The following is a 20,949-nucleotide window of genomic DNA, read 5'->3' as shown; positions in this document are numbered from 1 at the left end:
GGGGAGGGATGAAGGAGTCAAGCAGAGGGCTGGGTATGTATGAGGAAGGTACAGGGCTCAGGGCAGGGGGGGGGGGGGGGAGGACTCCTCAGCCCAGCCCCCCCACCCCAGCTCGCACACGCCCTGTCATGCACACACATGCACAAGCACCTGCAGCAGCCTCCAGAGGATGAGGCCTTGTGCCATCTGTAGGGAGGGGGCCCCGTGAGTTTGCACAGCACAGCGGGTGTGCAAGAGCCTGTGGGTGGCAGAGGAGGGGGCGGGGCCCTGGACATGTGAGTGTGCATGGAAGGGAGCGTGCAAGAGGCTGAATGTTCATCCTGTGCGTGTGTGCAAGAGATGGAGTGAGTGTGCAAGGGTCTGAATGTGCAACAGGCAGGTGTGAGGAAGCAAATGTTCACCCTGTGTGCATGCCAGGGACCAGTCGAGCGTGCAAGGGGCTGAACAGCTCTATGTGCAAGAGAGGGAGGATGCATGAGTCTGAGTGTGCAACAGGCCACATGAGTGTGCATGAGACCAAATGGCTGCACTGGGGTGTGGGTGTGTGCACACCAGTTTGAGTGAGCTGGCCAGGAGGTGTGTGCAGGCCCTGGTCTGAGGGGGGTTAGCCACAGGATGTGCAAATGTGTGTGCAAAGGACCAAGTGGCTATGAGTGTGCGACAGAGGCTGTGGCCAGAGGGTTGGCGTGCAAAGGTGAAAAATACCCTGGGCATGTGCAGGGGAGCGAGTGTGCAAAGAATGAGGGGCGTGCAAGGGACTATGTGTGCAAATGCACATGAGGGATGGTGTGTGCAAGGATCATTTTGGGGAGGGGACAGTCTGAGTGTGCAAGCCAGCGAGCTACCCCCTTTCACGCTCACCCCTGTTCCACACTCACACCCCCTGACATACAAATGCCTCCTGTTGAGTGTCTCCGTCCCATACAAACAACACCCCCACCCCAGGACACAACACTGGACTCAGGGGGGGTCGCCCCACGGCTCCATCTCTGCCCCCCAACTTCTCAGACCCTGTGATCCCAGATGGGAGCCTGTCACTGTCACCCCAGACACGGCCTCAGGAATCGGGGTGGGAGCCCAGAGCCGGGCCAGCAGGGGCTGCGGGTTGGGAGTGAGGGGCACCGGCAGGGCTGGGGGGGCTGTGGGTCGGGAGCGAGGGGCCCCGGCAGAAGTGAAGGTGAGGTGTGTGGAGGGGAGAAGCCGACAGATGCCAGCGGCTCGTGGGTGGCGAGTGACTGACTCAGGAATACACAGCGTAGGACGCAGGAGACAGACAGACGGACAGATTGTGTTTGGGGCGGGGGTAGGAGCTGGATTTCACAACACAGAGCCTAAGAGACAGGAGCTGCCCTCCAAATCCCAGCCAGGGACCCCCACCGGCCACATCTGTCGCCCGGCGCTGAGATGCAGCCACCTCTGGGGCAGGGCGGCTGGTTACCCAGGGACCCCTCACCCGGCGCTGAGATGCAGCCACCTCTGGGGCGGGGCGGCCGGTTACCCAGGGACCCCTCGCCCGGCGCTGAGATGCAGCCACCTCTGGGGCGGGGCGGCCGGTTACCCAGGGACCCCTCACCCGGCGCTGTGATGTGCCCACCTCTGGGGCGGGGCGGCCGGTTACCCAGGGACCCCTCGCCTGGTGCTGAGATGCAGCACCCTGTGGCGGGGTGGCCAGTTACCCGGACCCTCGCCCGGCGCTAGATGCGGGGAAAAGTGATCAAGACTCAAATCCACGGAGTCGTGGCTCCCAGCCCCCCGAGCCGGGGAGACCCAGGCGTCCGGGCACTCACTGATGTGTTATAGTTCCTGTTGCTTCTGAACTCGTGGCCCCCACAGGTTGGGCTGAACTCCTGGAAATTGAATGGTGAATCGCACGTCCGGCTCGGGCGTCGCACCCGTCAGCAGCAGATTGCGGGGCCTGCAAGATCTCGCCGCCCGGGCCTGATCGCCCGGCCCAGGTACAGCTTGTAATATCGTACTCCTCCGCCGAGAGGGCCCGGGGCCGGGGACCGCGGGCAGATCAGGTCCAGCGGTCGCCGATCTGCGGGTACAGGACCGACCCCCGCTGCCTGGAACCTGCGGAGATGGTGTCAGAGAGGGGACCCAACCCGCGCCCGCCTGAGCCAGCCAGTCCCTGCCCTGGGCCGGAGGGAGCCAGCACCCCCTAGAGGGCGGGCCCCTGCCCCATTCCCTGCCCCCTGAGCCAGCCAGTCCCCGCCCCTGGGGCAGGGTGGGAGCCGCGCCCCCTAGATAGGGGACAGGCTCCTGCCCCTTCCGCCCCCTGGCGCAGTCCCCGCCTGGGGCCGGGTGGGAGCCGTGTCCAGCCTAGCGGAGGGTGCTGAGACATGGGCCGCTTGCCCAATTCCATCCAGCCCCCAGGACAAGCGCTGGAGAGACACAAATTCCCCCCCTGCCCCCACCCCAGCCTAGGCTGCGATTCTGGGGACCTGGCAGAGACCAAACAAGCTCCCCTGGGCGCGGGCCCCTCCCCAGCCTCGTTCCATATGAAACACCCTTCCCTACCCCTCTGCTGTCCATACGCCCAGCCATCCAGTCCCACCAGCCGCCAGGTTGGGGGAAAGACCCCAATCGCTGCCTCTGATGCATGAAGGACCCCTCACCTGGGCGTGGAGATTGCAGCCCATCTCGGGGCGGGCGCACTACTTCTCTAGTGGTTTGGGAGTGCGGCTGGGAACCAGGACTCCTGGTCTCTCCCCGGCTCTTGGCGCGGGGAGTGGTGTCTAGCGTCTTGAGCAGGAGGGTTGGGACCAGACTTCCTGTTCTGTTCCTTCATCAATGTCAGAATCAGGGTAAACCCAGGTTGTCCTGATACCAACCAGCCCTGCGTCGCTGGGGGCTGATTGAACCTCTGGAGGCGATAGCAACAAGGCCTCTACCACAAGTCTCTCCTAGGCCAGCAGCCTGATTTCATGGTTCCAGGGAATTTCCCCTGCGTTTCCTCTGCCAGCCCAGGCTCGGAGGCCCCGTCTGAGCCCCATAATGCCCCACCCTGGGTTGGCCATATCGTACGGGCCAGGGAGATCCAGGCCCTCCAGTGTTTCTCCGCCCTCACCCCGCCACCGCAAATATCCCGCCACACAAACGGCGGCCTCTGATCTCTCAGCCCCCTGCGAATCCTGGAGGCCCAGGGGCCTCTCTCTCTCTGGGATAAATCCTCGGGGCCGCCCCGCGTGCGCAGACGCGATTAGGCCCTGAGTTTCGTTGTGGATGCCAAGCTGGGTGCGATGCCTTGTCTTTCCCAGTTGGCACAACTACCCCTTGACTAAGGCATGATCTACGGACGTGGTTTGTCATGAGGCTGGGGCTGGTTTTTTTCAGCCTTCAGGCACTTTTTTGGGTGGCCAACGGACTCAAAAAACAAAAGGCCGCGCACCGATCGACACAGCGGACGGTCGCTTTGAAAACCGCCCCAGTCACTGCTCCCCCTCCAGAGCCAGGTGATCTCCCCAGCGGGAAGCGTTAAGTTATTTGATCAGAAGGCACACGAATCGGTGTCGATTTCCTGCCTGCCTAAAGTCTGATCCGATGTTAAATATTCCCCGCGTACCATTCGCGATCAGATGACTCAGATGGGGCCTGCATATATGAATTAAAGAATTTCATTTTCAGCGGCTTGGCCCAGTCGATCAGGATTAATTTGCCTTCTTAATTTTAAGTAACACGAGCATTCATGAGGATAACTCCACCTGCATTGAGGACTGTTACAAGCCGCGCAAACTTCCTGGCCAGCGTTCATAAAAACTGACAGTGATGACCGAGACTAGCCATCTGAATATCTTCCTGTGTCCTTCACCTGGGCAGCTAGAAATTATCCAAGTGGCTTCCAATCGGGAGGGGGCAGGAGTTTGCGGATAATCTGAGCTCTGGCTGGGAAGAAGGTCCCACTTTTCCGCTTTTAGAAAAGGTCCGGTTGTTCTGAAGATCGTTCAAAAAAAAAAAATGGCCGATGGGATCCCGCCGATTGGATGCCAAAAATCTTCTTGGGACACCCGCCCCCCCGGCAAAAATGAGACTATTGGGTAGGTTTTTTGCTGGGCTCGGGAAAACTCCCCAGCCTGGAGCTATGAGAGAGGACACTGGTGCCAGGGGAAACTCATGGAGGAACGGTTTCCGGGGGGAGCCCGTTTCCCTCCAACCTTGACCAGTCAGATCTCTAGTATCCCAATTTCCCTACCTACGCACACACCAGAACACAGCTCATTGGCCAGGAGATTTAGAAGCCATTTCCACTGAAACTAGGCTGCTAGGTGCCAGTTCCCCCAAGGGGTTAGGACTTGTTCCTATGATTAGCCCGAACGGCCCCAAGCGGTGCATTATTTGTCATGAACGACACTCAATGATTTTTTTTTTTTACATTCGCCTACTGATGCAGAAGTGCGGCTCTGCCCTGGCCCAATGTAAGCGCTGGGCCCAAGTGACCTTTGAAATGGATCGGCGTTCAGGATTTTTTAAAGCGGTTCAGCAATTTTCGAGCACTGGCCGGCTGGCGATTTGGGGGTGTGTATATGGAATATATAGGGTGTCAGAGCCTCGAAGCTTGTGCTTGTGTCCAAAACAGCCAAGCTTTGCTTTTAAAGCTAAGTGCGTGGAAACGTGACAAAGATTGTGTTCGCAGACACACACCTGCCAGCTTCCAAGAGACAGCAACATTGTCCCTGTACGGCCAGTGCTGATCTGGCTGATATGTTCATTCTGGCGCGAAAAATAGAATACATGTTAAAATTAAAGGCGTCTTCCCTCTTGATTCCATCTTAAGATCCCACACGCCCCTTTGGAGATGGGGAGGAGCGGGAAAAAAAACCCGGACGCTGCCGAAAAAACACCTTTCTCCCTAGATTCTGCCAGGAGAGGCCGCTGGGAGACAGGAACCCTTTTTCCGGGCCTGGGGGATGGTGTAAAATGATTTCGACAAATAGATCGTTAGCTCGACCTGTATTTGTTGCTAGGGAATGCGCTGACACACGCTGTGGGAGTAACTGTCGCACCGTTGGACAAGTGCTCCGTATTTCTGCACAGGCTGCCTGTCCCTTCGCCAGCCCATCGGGACCCCCTAAAACTTTTGTCGTTTCTCTGTGGAGTTTTGATTGAGCCCGGAGCAGATGCCACACATCTCTCCTCCCTCAGCCTCCTCATCCCTCTTTCCTCTGCCGTCCCCTCAGCCTTCTCCTCATACCTCCTACCTCTGCCCATCCCCTCATCCCCACTTCCCCGTCCCTCCATCCCTCCTTCCCTGTTCTCCTTCCCCAGCCAGTCCCCGCCCTGGGGCCGGGTGGGAGCCGGCGCCCCCTAGAGGGGACAGGCTCCTGCCCCATTCCCTGCCCCCCTGAGCCAGCCAGTCCCCGCCCTGGGGCCGGGTGGGAGCCGTTCCAGGCCCTAGCGTGAGGGATGCTGAGACATGGGCCGCTTGCCCCAATTCCCATCCAGCCCCCAGGACAGCGCTGGAGAGACACAAATCCCCCCCATGCCCCACCCCAGCCTAGGCTGCCGATTCTGGGGAACTGGCAGAGACAAACAAGCCTCCCACCTGGCAGCAGGGCCCCTCCCAGCCCTCGTCCATATGAAACACCCGTCCCCTCACCCCTCTGCTGTCCCCGCCCAGCCATCCAGTCCCACCCCCGCCCAGAGTTGGGGGAAAGACCCCAATCAGCTGCCTCTGATGCATGAAGGACCCCTCACCTGGCGTGGAGATGCAGCCATCTCTGGGGCGGGGCGCAGCTACTTCTCTAGTGGGTTGGGGGTGCGGGCCTGGGAACCAGGACTCCTGGGTTCTGTTCCTCATCAATGTCAGAATCAGGGTTAGAACCCAGGTGTCCTGATACCAACAGCCCCTGGTCGCTGGGGGCTGGGATTGAACCTCTGGAGCGTAGCACAAGAGCCTCTACCACATAGTCTCTCTAGGACCAGCAGCCTGATTTCATGGTTCCAGGGAATTTCCCCTGCGTTTCCTCTGCCAGCCCAGGCTCCGGAGGCCCCGTCTGAGCCCCATAATGCCCCCACCCTGGAGTCTGCACATATCAGTACGGGCCAGAGCAGATCCAGCCCTCCAGGTTTCCTCCCGCCCTCACCCCGCCACCGCAAATATCCCGCCACACCCGGCGGCCTCTGATCTCTCAGCCCCCTGCGAATCCCATGGAGGCCCAGGGGCCTCTCTCTACTCTGGGGATAAATCCTCGGCCGGCCGCCCCGGTGCGCAGACGCGAGAGGCCCTGAGTTTTTCAGTTGGATGCCAAGCTGGGGTGCGAAGCCTTCGTCTTTCCCAGTGGCACAACTACCCCTTGACTAAGGGCAAGTGATCTGAAGGGACGCTGGTGTTGTCATGAGGCTGGGCTGGTTTTTTCAGCGCTTCACAGCGCACTTTTGCGGCCAACGGACTCAAAAAACAAAGCCGGCCGATCGAACACAAGCGGAGGTCGCTTTGAAACCGCCCCAGTCACTGCATCCCCACTCCAGAGCCAGCTGCATCTCCCAGCGGGGAAGCGTTAAAGGTTTTGATCAGAAGGCACACGAATCGGTGTCGATTCCTGCCTGCTAAAGTCTGATCCGGATGTTAAAATATTCCCCGCGTACCATTCGCGATCAGACTGACTCAGATGGGGCCTGCCTATATTGAATAAGAGAATCTCATTTTCAGCGGCTTGGCCCATCCATCAGGCATTAAATTTGCCTTCTTAATTTTAAGTAAACAACGGCATTCATGAGGAATAACTCCACCTGCATTGGAGGGACTGTTACAAGCCAGCGGCAAACTTCTGGACAGCTTCATAAAAACTGACAGTGATGACCGAGACTAGCCATCTGAATATCTCCTGTGTCCTTCCAGCCTGGGCAGCTAGAAATTATCCAAGTGGCTTCCAATACCAGGATTTGGGGGCAGGAGTTTGCGGGATAAATCTGAGCTCTGGCTGGGAAAGAGAGTCCCAGATTTTTCCGCTTTTAGAAAAGGTCCGGTTTGAAGATCGTTCAAAAAAAAAAAATTGGCCGATGGGATCCCGCCGGATTGGATGCCAAAAATCTTCATGGGACACCCGCCCCCCGGCAAAAATGAGACTATTGGAAGGTTTCTGGCTGGGCTGCGGAAACTCCCCAGCCTGAGCATGAGAGAGGAAAAACACCTGGTGCCCAGGGAAACTCAAGGGAGAAACCGGTTTCCGGGGGGAGCCCGTTCCCTCCAACCTTGGGACCAGTCAGATCTCTAGTATCCCAATTCCCTACCACGCACACACAGAAACACAGCTCATGGGCCCAGGAGATTTAGAAGCCTTCCACTGAAACTCAGGCTGCTAGGTTCCAGTTCCCCCCAAGGGGTTTAGGAACCTTGTTCCTATTGATTTAGCCGAACGGCCCCAAGCGGTGCTTAATTTGTCATGAAAGAGACTCAAGTGATTTTTTTTTTTTACATTCGCCACTGATGCAGAAGTGCCGGGGCTCTGCCCTGGCCCAAATTAAGCGCTGGGCCCAAGTGACCTTTGAAAATGGGACTCGGCGTTCAGGGATTTTTAAAGCCGGTCAGCAATTTTCGAGCCTTGGGCCGGCTGGGCGATTTGGGGGTGTGTATATGGATATATATAGGAGTGTCAGAGCTCGAAGCTTGTGCTTGTGTCCAAAACCAAGCCAAGGCTTTGCTTTAAAAAGAAAGTGGCGTGGAAACGTGACAAGATGTGTTCCCAGACACACACACTGCCAGCTTCCCAAGAGACAGCAACATTGGTCCCTGTACGCCAGCAGCTGATCTGGTCTGATATGTTCATTCTGCGCCGGGAAATAAATACATTTTAAAAATAAAGCGGCTTCCCCTTTGATTCCATTTTAAGATCCACACGCCCCTTTGGGGATGGGGCAGGAGGGGAAAAAACCACCCGGGACGCTGCCGAAAAACACCTTTCTCCCTAGATCTGCAAGGAGAGGCCGCTGGGAGACAGCGAACCCCTTTTTCGGGCCTGGGGGATGGTGGAAAAGATTTCGACAAATAGATCCGTTAGCTCGACCATGTATTTGTTGCTAGGATGCGCTGACACACGCTGATGGGAGTAACTGTCGCGTTGACAAGTGCTCCGTATTTCTGGCAACCAGGCGCCTGTCCCTCGCCAGCCCATCGGACCCCCTAAAACTTTGTCGTTTTCTCTGGGTGGAGTTTTGATTGAGCCCGGAGCAGATGCAACACTCGGGTGGTTTTGATGGATCTCGTGTCTGGAATGATGCAGCCAGGAGGGGAGAAACCGTATCTTCCAGATCTACATGTGCAGAGAGAAAAGCCTGCTTTGACCCATCCGCCCCCCAAAGCGCAGGCCAGCAAACAGAGACCAGTGTGAGAAATGAAAAGGCTCCACAGAGCCAGCCCCACAACACAAGCCAAGCCCCAGAGGTCTGGACTAGATGACCTCCTGAGGTCTCTTCCAACCCTGATCTTCTCTGATACACACATACCCAGTCAGTTGTTTCAAGGGGATATCAAACTACACACCACTTTAAGAAGCTGCCAGTATATAGCTAAAGAAACACACACAATAACTAATTTGAAGGGAATCTCCCCTCCTCGTTAAATACACACACACACGCTTGATCTACACACACATACACATTGAAGGCACCAAAATCAACACCCGCAACTCGGAAGATGCACATTTATAGACCGCAGGAGAGCACCACTCGTTTTCCAAAAAAGCGAACGCCAACCCAACGCCCCCCCCACCCGTTCAAGAGGCCTACCCCAAATTCACACCATCTCCACCTTGCCTGCCCAAACTTCAGCAAAACACTGCAATCTTGCACACACACACTCGCTCTCCTGCGCTGGACAGCGTCAAAAGGCCATCAGATATTTTTTCCCCCTAAAACACAAACACGTCTCACCTTTGCACTGAAAACACCAATTTGTCCAGAATTTATATATATATATATTGTGATTATAAAGAGCGAACACAACAATCCCCTCCTCTCCCCTGGCTCTTTCAGAGGCTGATTTTGTTAAATAAAACATCGTCCTTGATTTTTGTGGGGGAGTCCCACTCCCAACACACTTTCCAAGAAATAGGTTGACTGAAGAGGGATCAAGGGGAAGAAAGAAAGAAAAGTTTGACAAGGATTAAATGGCAGACTTCTGAGGGTGAAACTGACACAGGTCCTCCTAAAATCCTAGTCAGTTACACTTGAAATTGACTAGATGGGGGAAATGAACCAAAAAAAAAAAACAACCTTGCAATTTCTTTTACCCTTCACTTCTCCTCCCCCCTTCTCCTCTGGGATTTGCAGCGCCCAAATGAACCTCAAACACAGCCAGCGGTTTAAAACTTGGGGGTGCCTTCCCTCTTCCCCCCCCCAACCCACCCACTTTTTATAGCAGAAAAACCAGCAAGAATCCGAGGGATGTCCCCCCTTTCTCCACTTACTTTCTATTTGCTGTGTTCCAGTATATTGGCTCCAGGCTAACAGCTGATATAATCCACAGTTCCAGCAAGGAAACCAGTAATCCCATACAGAGTCCAAGCAATGAAGTCCTCAAGGCCATGATTGCAAAGGAAAAGAGATTTTTTTTTCCCACCCCTTCTCTGTGTTTTCTTCTTGGAGATTCACACACATAAATCAAGAGGCACCCAAAGCCTTTGCCCCCCTCTCTGCCAGCCCTAGGCTAGAAAAAGTTCTATGGATTTTTTCCCCCTCCCTGCCTGGATTTTTCATGCCAGGACTGGAAAGTTGGTTGTTTTGTGTGTGTGTGTGTTGGGTTTTTTTTTCTTCAAGATCCTAATGCCATCTGCAGCCTGGGAGAAAAACACATCTAGACACACACAGACACAGAGAAAATTCGCCTCCACTTCTCCTGCGTGTGGCTTTCTGGTGTGATCTCCAGAGCAGGGAGGACACAGTGTTGTAAAACACAGGGAAAGGAGGGAGGTGGGGGAGGAATTCATTTGAAAGCCCCTCCTGGAGTTCTTGTCTTTGGTGAGATTTTTTTTCCCCTCCTTTTCTCTCTCTTTTTTTGTGAAGGTTCGGCATTGAGTAACTCCAGAGATGAGGACAGAGAATGGGAGTGAGCAGAGAGGAGGAGGAGCAGCAGAGGAGAAGTGGTGAGTGGGAAATACTGGAGGAAAGAGAGAAAGAGAGAGGCAGGGGCGCACACACACACACACATACACACACACACACACACAGACACTGGGATCTGGAGTCTGGACTTTAAGGAAGATGTGGAGTCTGGATCCAGGTATAAAATTCTCCCCAGTGAGCAGCCCAGTGAAACAGCAGAGCCAGCCGGTGAGGTTGCTTGAAGACGGGAATATTTCGCAGCTCAGTTCGTTCGGCCCTGTCAGGATTAATCAGAGACACAGTTGCTTCTTGACCCACCAAAAAAATCATGAGAGACACATCAGGGTCCTTTTCCTGAGCCGCCTCACGCAGCGACGAAACAGAGAAACGTCGCCAGGCCTCGATTTATTCGTCAAATGCCCAGCCAGGTTCTCCATGCGACTGTGCGGAGGGCAAGGTGGATTTGGGTTAGAAAGCCACTTTTCATCCAGTGGGGAGAGACTGGGGTTTTTTTGGGAGCGGCCGGAGATGTGGTGTTGGGATCGGAAAGGGGCTTGAGAAACAAATCATAGGATTTTGGCCCTCAGATCAGGAGGGATGGGTTTTCGTTGGGAATCCTAGGCCAGAGAGTCTGGGACCGTTTTGGGGCCTGGGAGGTGACTTGCCGAAGCAATATTTACGAGGTAGGATTTCTCCATGAGAATCGGGGGGGTGGGGGGATTGATTAACCAAACAAGAACCCCACTCGATGGCCAAATCCGGTTGGAGATGAATCCAGTGGCCTTTGAAACCCTGCATGGCTCCGAAGGCCGTTTCTGAGCTGCCGGTCCCATCAAAGAGTTTCCCTGGGGGCCGTCCCCTCGCCGAGAACAACTTGCGGATGCTCCACCGGCTGGGAAACCCTGTCATTAAAAAGTCAATCTGGGATCTCTGGGGTTCGCTCATTTGAAGGGCAGTGGAGGTTCCTACACACGGGTGGATCCTCGCGGCTGACGCTTTTTCCCAAGACAGGAGTTGCCCAGATTGGGATCTTTGTCTGGGCCGCTGGGATTTCTTGGTCCCGTCAGGCTTCCAGGGTTTTGATGTTTGCGGGGGGTGGGGGGTGTCAAATGGGCCAGGCAGGATCCAGAGGCTGAGGCGGGAAGTGAACGAGGCTTAGCAAGTGTGATTGGGGTTCCCAGTGTTATTGGAGTTCCTGGCCTGCGGCAAAGGGGGTGTGATTGTAGTGTCAGGAGCAGGGACGGGGATTTTCGACATGCGACTCTTGAAGGAAGTTGAAACCCAGTGACACCCCGAAACCAAAGCAGGACCCAAAGAGGCTGTGAAGGATTGGACCAATGCCCCCCTCCCAAACCCCAGCGCTTGAGGTGGAGTTTGGGGAACTCAGGAGTCCTGGCCCCCAGCCCCCCCTGCTCTAACCACCAGCCCCCACTCCCCTCCCAGAGCCGGGGAGAGAACCCAGGAGTCCTGGCTCCCAGCCCCCCCGCTCTGATCCACCAGCCCCCACTCCCCTCCCAGAGCCGGGGAGAGAACCCAGGAGTCCTGGCTCCCTGCCCCCTGCTCTAACCTACCAGCCCCCACTCCCCTCCCAGAGCCGGGGAGAGAACCCAGGAGTCCTGGCTCCCAGCCCCCCCTCCTCTGACCCACCAGCCCCCACTCCCCTCCCAGAGCCGGGGAGAGAACCCAGGAGTCCTGGCTCCCAGCCCCCCCTCCTCTGACCCACCAGCCCCCACTCCCCTCCCAGAGCCGGGGAGAGAACCCAGGCGTCCTGGCGCTCCACAGGGTAGGCCGTAGCAGCATAGACCTGAGTTTGCTTTGGGAAGGAAGCCGGTGATTTGGATGCAAATCTTGGCAGCATGTGGCTCTCAGGAAACAGCATGAAGCCTCCTGCCCCTCTTGTGCCATCCAGCAGCCCCCACCCCCCATGGGCCAGGAGTCGCCTGATGCGACTTCATGTGTAAAACAGGCCCCGGCCCCACTGATGTCATGCGAAGCAGCGCTGGGCCGGGGCAGGATTTGGAGGGGAGACCGTGGAGCAGGTAAGGGGGAAGCTCAGCAGGGGGCGCTCTCCCTTGGCAGGCAAGGCTGGCCCCAGGGCTGCGTTAGGGGGTGATGTGGGGCAGGGAGTGGGGAGGAGGCAGCAGAGGGAGCTCTCCCCTGGCAGGCAGGGCTGGCCCCAAGGTGGCACTAGGGGGCACTGTTGGGCAGGAAGCAGGGCGTGGGACTCAGCAGGGGGCGCTCTCCCCTGGCAGGCAGGGCTGGCCCCATAGGGCACTGTGGGGCAGAGAGTGGGACAGAGGCAGCAGGGGGCGCTCTCTCCTGGCAGGCACGACTGGACCCATGGGGTGCTAGGGGGCAGAGAGCGCGGTGGGGGGCTTGACAGGGGTCGCTCTCCCCAGGCAGGTAGGGGTGGCTCCAGGGCAGCACTTGGGGGCGCTGTGGGGCAGGGAGCAGGGGGGGCGCTGTAGGGGGGGGTTCAGCAGCGGGCGCTCTCCCCTGGCAGGCAGGGAGCGGGGTGGGGGGCTCATCAGAGGCTGACCCCAGTGCCCCAGAGGGGTGCTAAGGGGTGGGTGTTTGGGGGGGCTGTTGCCCACAAGAGGGGTCGGGGGGTGGGAAATATTTGCCCAATGCGAAGAGGCTTCTGGCACCATCTGGTGGCCTAATGTATTTCTGCAGCGAGTCTGCACCTGCAGCCGGGACCGGGTGCCCAGGAGCTGCCCCCACACGCCCCCCGACTCCCCACAGCACCCCCTGCTGGCAGAGACCGGGGCAGGAGCAGCCAGGAGCTCCCCCACCCCACCTGGGGGCAGTGCACCCGTCCCGCTCTTATCACCCACTGGCCCGGGAAGAGTCTGTTTCACCCCCACACCCCACATCCACACAACCCCTGCCGGGGCAGCCGGGCATGTCTAGATCCAGCAGGGGAAGGTGTGATATTGAGACAAGCAGAGACAGGCGCTGGGAGGGAACGTGACAGAGATGCCTCGCGGCAGAGAAAAAGGGGGAATTAAATCCCGTTATGAATGGGAAAGCCCAGCCTAGTGTGTGTCATAGCCCCTATACTGCTAAGAGACCAGGGAGATTCCTCAATGCCTATCCCACACACTGAGAGCTGCCCCATCCCAACCCCCCCATGTTAATTAGTCTTGCACAATAAACAAACATCCGCCCCACCAAAAAAACAGAACCTATTTACAGAGACCCTATAATAACAAATCATTCGATGTTTTGAGCACCCTGCATACTTGCTCATAAGACCCACAATAAGAAAGAGGAGCATCGGTGGCAGCTGTCACGCTTTGTTATCGTAAGGTCTTCTCGGAACACTGGTCCCGAATGTCACTTCGTTATTGTAGGGTCTGCCAGGGGCACAGGTGGCCGACCCCATCCCCCCATACGGGCAGTCCCACAGGCCCATCTACCCCAGCATCCCGGACCCTGCCAGGATCAGACCCAGCAGACGAGCTAAGCTGGTAAGGCTGAGGAGCCCAGCTGGCCAGGTCTCTCCCGCCCCCCCACGATGCCTTTGGGAAGGGATTGGGGGCTGGTGGGTTAGAGCAGGGGGGGGGGGCTGGAAGCCAGGACTCCTGGGTTCTCTCCCCAGCTCAGGGAGGGGAGTCTGGGCTGGTGGGTCAGAGCAGGGGAGGGCTGGGTCCCAGGACTCCTGAGTTCTCTCCCTGGCTCTGGGAGGGGAGTGGGGGCTGGTGGGTTAGAGCAGGTGGGGCTGGGAGCCAAGACTCCTGGGTTCTCTCCCCGGCTCTGGGAGGGAAGTGGGGGCTGGCGGTTAGAGCAGGGGGGGCTGGGAGCCAGGACTCCTGGGTTCTCCCCCTGGATCTGGGAGGGGAGTGGGGGCTGGTGGGTTAGAGCAGGGGGGGCTGGGAGCCAGGACTCCTGGGTTCTCTCCCCGGGTCAGGGAAGGGAGTCTGGGCGGGTGGGTTAGAGCAGGGAGGGCTGGGAGCCAGGACTCCTGGGTTCTATGCGCTCAACGGCTCGTGAGAGCGAGGGGTGGGGGTGGTGGTTAGACCAGTGGCCCCCTCCCGAGCCGGTGACTCGTGAGACTCAGGTAGTCTGTGTTCCTACTCCGTTGAATAGATGTGGAATTCCATTGTTGTGTGAGTCCGGGAGGTGCGAAGGCGTCATTTAAGGAGGCAAGGTGGGATCCTGTTGTTCTGGCCCGACCTGTTTCCCGCTTTGATCGTTCTTGGAATGATGCAAGGTATGCATGTGTGGTGCTCCTGATGCTGCTGACATAGGAGACTCAGGTTGGTGGGGAGAAGAAGACCTGATAGGTAGATTCCTCAGGGCTCTTAAAGGACCCCGACCCCACAGGAGGAGAGCCGGACGGGGCCTGGAGGTATCCAGGTACCTTCACCCAGCCTGGATATGCACGATAGCTGAACCTCAGTGCTGGGCGTGCAGGCACCGCGGTTACCCAGGAGACCCGCTCCCATATATGCGCCCCGTTCTGCGCGTCGGGCAAACTGGTTTCCCAGGACAGCCCAAGATAGCAGACCCACTGCCTGGTTGCAAGGGCCTTCACCCAGCGGGCTGGCGTTACCAGGGACCCCTCACCCCTTCTTGGCGTCGCGATTGTACACATCACTGTGGGGGCGGTGCACGGCTGATCACTGGGCCGTGTTACCCAGGGACCCTCACCGGCGCCGGAGACACGACCTCTGGGGCTTGGGGCGCGGCCAGTTACCCAGGGACCCCTCACTGGCGCTGAGATGCAGCACCTCTGGGGTAGGGAGGTCACTGTCTACACAGGACCCCTCCTCCCCACTGGCCCCCGAGCCCACCCCTCCCAGGCACCCCGAAGCGCAGGAGTTCCAACTCAGTCCCCACCCGTTAATCCTCGAAGTACGGACCTTTGTATATAGATCCGCTCACCCAGTGCGCCTCCTGTCGCTAGGACAGGGGGCTATCCACATTCTATCACCATCCTGTACAAGTCCTGTGCTTGGACTCGCCTCAGCTCCCCCAAAGGCAATAGAGTAGCTACCCACGCTAGGCTGCTACTGGGCCCTGATACAGCAAGATCCTGTGGGCGTGTGTGGGGGCCGGGGGATGTGGGGGTTGTTCACATGCCTGGGGGGGGGGGCAGATGTGCCTGCCCCCCGTTACTGGGATGACTGGGGTGGGAAAGATTGTGCCCCCTCCTCCGTCAAACTTTTCTTTTTCCTCGGGGACTTGGTCAATTCCCAACAGCGTTGGGTTCCTTAGGGTGGGTTGTTATCGTAGGGTCTCCTGGCTGGTTGTTATGGTAGGACCTACCAATAGGATGAAATGCAAGGAACTCAGAGCCCAAGCCCCATGCATGCGAGGGAGGTAGGGGCTAGTGGTTAGAGCAGGCTGGGGGTGAAGTGCTCCCAGTCGGGGTATCAGACCCAGCTCCTGTCCGTCACCCGCCCCCAAAAATGGACAGATTAAAAAAACCAAAAGTTTTATGGCTGCAAACGAGCCGGTGAATAGAGACAAAGCTGAGAGCGTTATGTACAGATCTCCCCCCAACCTCAGCCACCCCCAAATCTCCAGCCCAGCCCCCCACCGAGCCATCCGGTGGCCACACAGTCCGGGCAGGCGGCCTCATGGGGCAGGGTGGTGCTCCCCACTCTCCCCACACCACCACAGCTGTAGGCAGTTCTGGCCGCGGGCCGGCCGCTGGGGGGGCCCAGGCCCCCCTTCCTCATCCTCCTCGGCGCTGTCCCACGGCTCCAGGAACTCGCGCTGGCCGGACGCGCTGGCCAGCAAGGGCAGGCTGGGGTGCAGGCTGGACAGAGGGGAGACAGGGTCAAGAGGGGGCCCCCGGCTCCTCCCTGACCCACAGCCCCCCCTGCTCTAACCAGTGAGCCCCACTCCCCGACCACAGCCAGGGAGAGAACGCAGGCATCCTAGCTCCCAGCCCCCCCCCGCTGTAACCACTAGACCCCACTCCCCTCCCGGAGCCGGGGAGAGAACCCAGGCATCCGGGCTCCCTGCCCCCTAAGTACCTGATCCCGTTGACACAGTCCCGCAGGGCCTGGAATTGCAGCAGGGGTTCCAGCACTGGATCGGGGTCTCCGGTCGGGGGCTGAGCCGTGTCCCACACCAAGACCAGCCCCTCTGTGGTACCGCTCAGCAGGAACCGGCCGCTCCTGGGGGGTGGAAATGACACAACACACCCCATCTGGCGCTTAGAGGCTGCAGCCGGGGGGGAGGGGGGATATGGCTCCCAGGGGTCCTTGGGCTCCCACACTGGCAGCAGCTGGGCACCAGGATGCCTGGGTTCCATCCTCAGACCCCGATAATTATCTGAAGGCGTATTATTAGGGGTATTACGGTAGCAGTGAGACCTCCCCCTCCCGTGTTGAGGGCGAAGCGGCCCCGTTGCTGCAAGAGCCGCCCGGCCCCATGGCCAAAAGTAGGAGCCTTACCCCTCTTCTACCAGATGGGGAAACTGAGGCAGGCGGGGAAACTGAGGCAGACAACCGCAAACAACTCGCCTTCTCTTGTACCGAGAGCGTGTGCCAGAGCTGGGGAGAGAACCCAGGAGTCTGGGCCCCTGGCCCCTGCTGGGCAGGGATGTGGAGAAACGAGGGTAAGTGTGTGTGGGGACGACACTCACCGCTCGAGGTCGAAGTAGAGGCGCTGGTTGGTGGCCACGGAGCGGCGCATGGAGAACAGGACCTGGCCCGGCTGCCGCAGGTCCCAGCTCAGGATCTCGGGGTCCTGTGGGGCAGGAGATGCAGTCAGCCCAGCAGACCTCACTGGAGAACCCCCCCCCAGACTCCACCCTCGACCCCATAGCAGCCGCTTCTCAGGCCCCGCCCTGGCTCCGTAAGCTCCGCCTACCTTGCGCCCGCCGGTGAAGAGCCGGGTGCCGTCGGGGGAGAAGAGGGCGTGGGTGACGCCGCCCCGGTGGCCTTGCAGCATGGCCAGGGCCGTGCCCTCAGCCCGCGAATACAGCCCCACCGTCCGGGAGTAGGAGGCGCAGGCGTACAGGGGCTGGGCTGGGCTGAAGGTGATGCAGGAGATGATGCCGCTCTGCCCCTGTTTCTTCACTGCATGGGGGTTGGGGGAGGACGATGACAGGTTACAAACCACCAAACGATCCCCCCGGAACAGCCCTCCCATCCCCTCCACTCAGTGCCGGGTCGTTCACTCTGGAACCTAATGATGACAGGCTGGAAAAATGGACACTGCCGAGACCTAATTCCCTGGGGTGCGTTTGACCCAAATGCGCTCCCTCTGCATACCCTGCCTGCCAACCCAAACCTGGCCAGGATGTTAACTCTGGACCCTAATGATGATGATAAATTGCCAGCTCCCCATTTCACCGCAGAGAGCAGGAAGGGCCGTTCCTTCACATCCTCCCCTGAGCTGAAAGGGTAATTTCAAATCTTGGGGGGCATGTTAACTCTGGAGCCCAATGATGACAATGAGGTGCCTGACGCCTATTTCACTGGAAGAAGGGAGTAGTTGGGGTTGACACACACACACTCTGCCCCCACACAAACCTCAATGGTTCGTTAACTCTGGAACCCAGTGATAGCCAACTGACCGATTACTAAAGATTCTCTCTGGAACCTAACAACGGCGGCAGATAATTCCCTCTCTCTCTCCAGGAACCCAAGCATCAGCCCAAATCCGCCTCCCCTGACCTTCACGGGCCCCTCCTTTCCCTGCCACGGAAATGTTAACTCTGAAACCTAATGGGATTTTTTTACAAAGCCAGGGCCATGGTGCCATCAGCCGTGCTGCTGCCAGGGAGGGGGGGCTCACCAAAGGTGGGACGGCTCTCGCATACCCGGCCCGGGCGCTCCGTCTCGAACACCCGCACGGTCTTATCAAACCCGCAGAACAGCTGCGAGCCGTCGGGGGTGAAGCAGAGGGAGTGAGCAGCCGTCAGCTCATCCTGGGGACAGACCCAAAGAGAGGGGCGTCAAGACGCCTGGGTTCTCTCCCCGGCTCTGGGTGTAGGGGGGGCCGGGTGCCAGGTTCTGTACGCACCAGGTGGTTGTAGCTACGGAACGTGGCCCGCAGGTCCCCGCAGAAAGCGTCCCACACGTGAACAGGGTTGTCCCGGCTGCTGCTGGCAAAGCTGTGGGACCACAAGAGAGGCAGAAAGGTGAGGGCCAGGGGGGAAACAACGGGGAGTGCAGGATAAGGGGCAGCTGGCACCCCCTAGACAAGACAGGCCCCTGCTCCATTTCCCGGCCCCCTGAGTCAGCCAGTCCCTCCCCTGGGGCTGGGTGGGAGCTGGCACCCCCTAGAGGGGACAAGCCCCTGCCCCATTCCCCATCCCCCTGAGCCAGCCAGTCCCCGCCCTGGGGCCGGGTGGGAAAGGGCTCCACCCCATTCCCCGTGGGCCAGCAGGGGGCGCCCTCGCGGGCCGCAGCATTTACAAGCAGGTGGGTGGGTCGGCGGAGCTCATCAGTGGGAACCAGCAGTAGTCGTAGATTGTGTCTCCCTCGGCCATTCGCAGCACGGGGCTCTGCGGGGAGACAGACCCACGGATGGTCAGGTCACCCCTCCAGGGGGGCAGGACTCCTGGGTTCTCTCCCTGGCTCTGGGAGAGGAGTGGGGGCTGGTGGTTTAGAGCAGGGAGGGCTGGGAGCCCGGACTCCTGGGTTCTCTCCCCAGCTCTGGGAGGGGAGTGGGCGCTATTGGGGGAAAAATGGGCCCCCACCCACAACCCCACTGCACCAGCACAGTTCTCCCCCACACAAGGGCAGGGGGAAGGGGGGGAGGTGACTGTCCCTTTAAGAGCACTTCCCCCTTTCCCCCCTACCATCTCGGCCACGGCCCCCCACTCCTGACCGAACAGCTCGGGGGGCAGGTTGTAAATGCGCAGGGTGTTGTCGGCGCTGTTGGTCAGCAGACAGGAGCCGTCGGGGGCCCTGCGGAGAGAGGAGGCAGAGCCAGGCCGTCAGCATGCTCTCAGCCCTGGGGGAGAGGACCCAGGCGTCCTGCTCCCCGGCTTTAACCACCAGCCCCCACTCCCCTCCCAGAGCCAGGTAGGGAACCCAGGAGTCCAGGCTCCCTCCCCTGCTCTAACCACTAGACCCCACTCCCCTCCCGAAACTCGGCTAAAAAATCCCCCATGCCTCAGTTTCCCCTCCTACCCACATGTACTTAGGCAGAAGGCCCTGTGGGGAAATAACTGCCCTGAGCATCCAGCCCATTGTGGGGAGCCCCCCCCTCCAACTCGGGGTCCCCTCAATCACGGGCAGCAGTGTCCATGCAGTACCGACTATGAAACGTGTCTGGGACTCTGCTCCTGGCCTGGGGGTCTGTCCAGCACAGGGGGTCGGGTGGGGGGTGTATCCAATCTCCTCAAGGGAGCTCTGTGTGACACTCAGCACCCCAGGGGGGGCAGCCAATCCCTGATCAGAGTCCCGGGACGTGACCCCAAATATTTACACACACACCCTGCCCCCCGAGGGCCCAGCCCAGGGTCCTACCACTTGCAACCTTTGAGGAAATTCTCCGGTACACAGCTGTATTCGGCCCAGGCACCCGTCAGCAGTTTGGGGGGCCCCAGGAACGCGTAGCCTGGCACGCTGGGGGGAGAGAGAGGGGAGACACCGGTACAGAGGCTACCCAGCCCCCTTGCTCTGATCCACCAGCCCCCACTCCCCACCCAGAGCCGGGGAGAGAACCCAGGAATCCTGGCTCCCAGGGCCCCCTGCTCTAACCCACCAGCCCCCACTCCCCTCCCAGAGCCAGGGAGAGAACCCAGGCGTCCTGGCCCCCAGCCCCCCCTGCTCTGATCCACCAGCCCCACTCTGCTCCCAGAGTCGGGGAGAGAACCCAGGCGTCATGGCTCCCAGCCCCCCCTGCTCTAACCACCAGTCCCCACTCCCCTCCCAGAGCCGGGGAGAGAACCCAGGAGTCCCGGCTCCCAGCCCCTCATGGCCATTCTAAGCATTAGGCACGAGGTGACACACTTGGCCTTGAACCCCCCCCGGTGGATCAGGACACCGCAACCCAGCCCCTACTCGGCGCCAGTGACCAGAACTGGGCACTCCCTGCCCCACTGAGTCTCCGTACGTGTGGGGCCCGTCCCAACGCAATGGGGGGCCCGGCTCGGCGCTCCGGCGCTTACTAGTACTCGTCCTCCCACTCGGGTTCCTGTCCTCCGTCCTCCGCCACTTCCGCCAGCCCCTCTCCGCCAGCCGGCTCCCCACTCGGGTCCTCCTGCGGCACGGATCCCGCCCCTGGCGCCTCGCCCCCGGGGGAGCCGTTCTGCCGGGCCAGCTTGGGGGGCGGCTCCGGGGACTCGGCGACTCCCCCGCCTGGATCGGCCAAACAGGCGTCGTCAGCAAACATCCCTGCCTCCATCGCCCGGGTGCTCAGCTGGGTGGGTGGCGGGGAGCGGGGCCGGGTCTGTTCCGGCGGGTGCTGCAGCGACCGACGTGCCCCAGTGAGTTGGGCATCCCCAGAGCGTGGGTGCCTGGCCAGGCAGGAGACAAAGGGTTAATGTGGGAGAGAACCCAGGAGTCCTGGCTCCCAGCCCCCCCTGCTCTAACCACCGGCCCCCACTCCCCTCCCAGAGCCGGGGAGAGAACCCAGGAGTCCTGGCTCCCAGCCTCCCATGCCCCCTGTCTACCGCAGCGCCCTCCATCCCCTCCCAGAGCCGGGGAGGAGAACCCAGGCGTCCTGGCTCCCAGCCCCCATGCCTGACCACCAGCCCCACTCCCTCCCAGAGCCCCGGAGGGGGGGGAGAGAACCCAGCCGAGTCCTGGCTCCCAGCCCCCCCTTCCCTCATACACCGTCAGCCCCCGACTCCCCTCCCAAGATCGCCAGGAGTCCTGGCAGCCCGCCCCAGCCACGTGTCCTGTCTGCCGCAGCCGGGAAATCTGGGCTAGCCCTGGACGGAAACATTTACCCGTGGGGGGATGGACGCGGGACCATTCTCTCCCGGGCGGG

At 59.6% G+C, this 20,949-nt stretch overlaps 2 protein-coding genes across 2 annotated transcripts in view; both read right to left on the bottom strand.

Annotated features, from left to right (window-relative positions):
• Positions 1–10,084, bottom strand: part of EFNB3 (ephrin B3) — a 17,788-nt gene extending 7,704 nt beyond the window's left edge. Inside the window, 4 exon segments of the mRNA XM_075071344.1 lie at positions 1,784–1,853; positions 1,855–1,952; positions 1,955–2,073; positions 9,405–10,084. Coding sequence (XP_074927445.1) covers positions 1,784–1,853; positions 1,855–1,952; positions 1,955–2,073; positions 9,405–9,523 — 406 coding nt within the window. The 5' untranslated portion in view covers positions 9,524–10,084.
• A 5,380-nt stretch (positions 10,085–15,464) lies between these two features.
• WRAP53 (WD repeat containing antisense to TP53) lies at positions 15,465–20,542 on the bottom strand. Its single transcript, XM_032805761.2, has 10 exons — positions 20,126–20,542; positions 19,482–19,580; positions 18,809–18,917; positions 18,423–18,511; positions 18,028–18,118; positions 17,800–17,932; positions 16,870–17,078; positions 16,643–16,746; positions 16,029–16,172; positions 15,465–15,808 (listed from the first exon to the last, which is right to left on the bottom strand). The coding sequence occupies exons 1-10, from the start codon at positions 20,359–20,361 to the stop codon at positions 15,625–15,627; spliced, it is 1,398 nt and encodes a 465-aa protein (XP_032661652.1). The 5' UTR covers positions 20,362–20,542; the 3' UTR covers positions 15,465–15,624.
• Positions 20,543–20,949: the final 407 nt, after the last annotated feature.

The sequence above is a fragment of the Chelonoidis abingdonii genome, chromosome 11 (assembly GCF_003597395.2).
Source record: "Chelonoidis abingdonii isolate Lonesome George chromosome 11, CheloAbing_2.0, whole genome shotgun sequence".
NCBI classification, from domain to species: Eukaryota; Metazoa; Chordata; order Testudines; family Testudinidae; genus Chelonoidis; species Chelonoidis abingdonii.
Note: the sequence above shows the minus strand (reverse complement) of the source record. Positions and strands in the feature narration are given on the sequence as shown.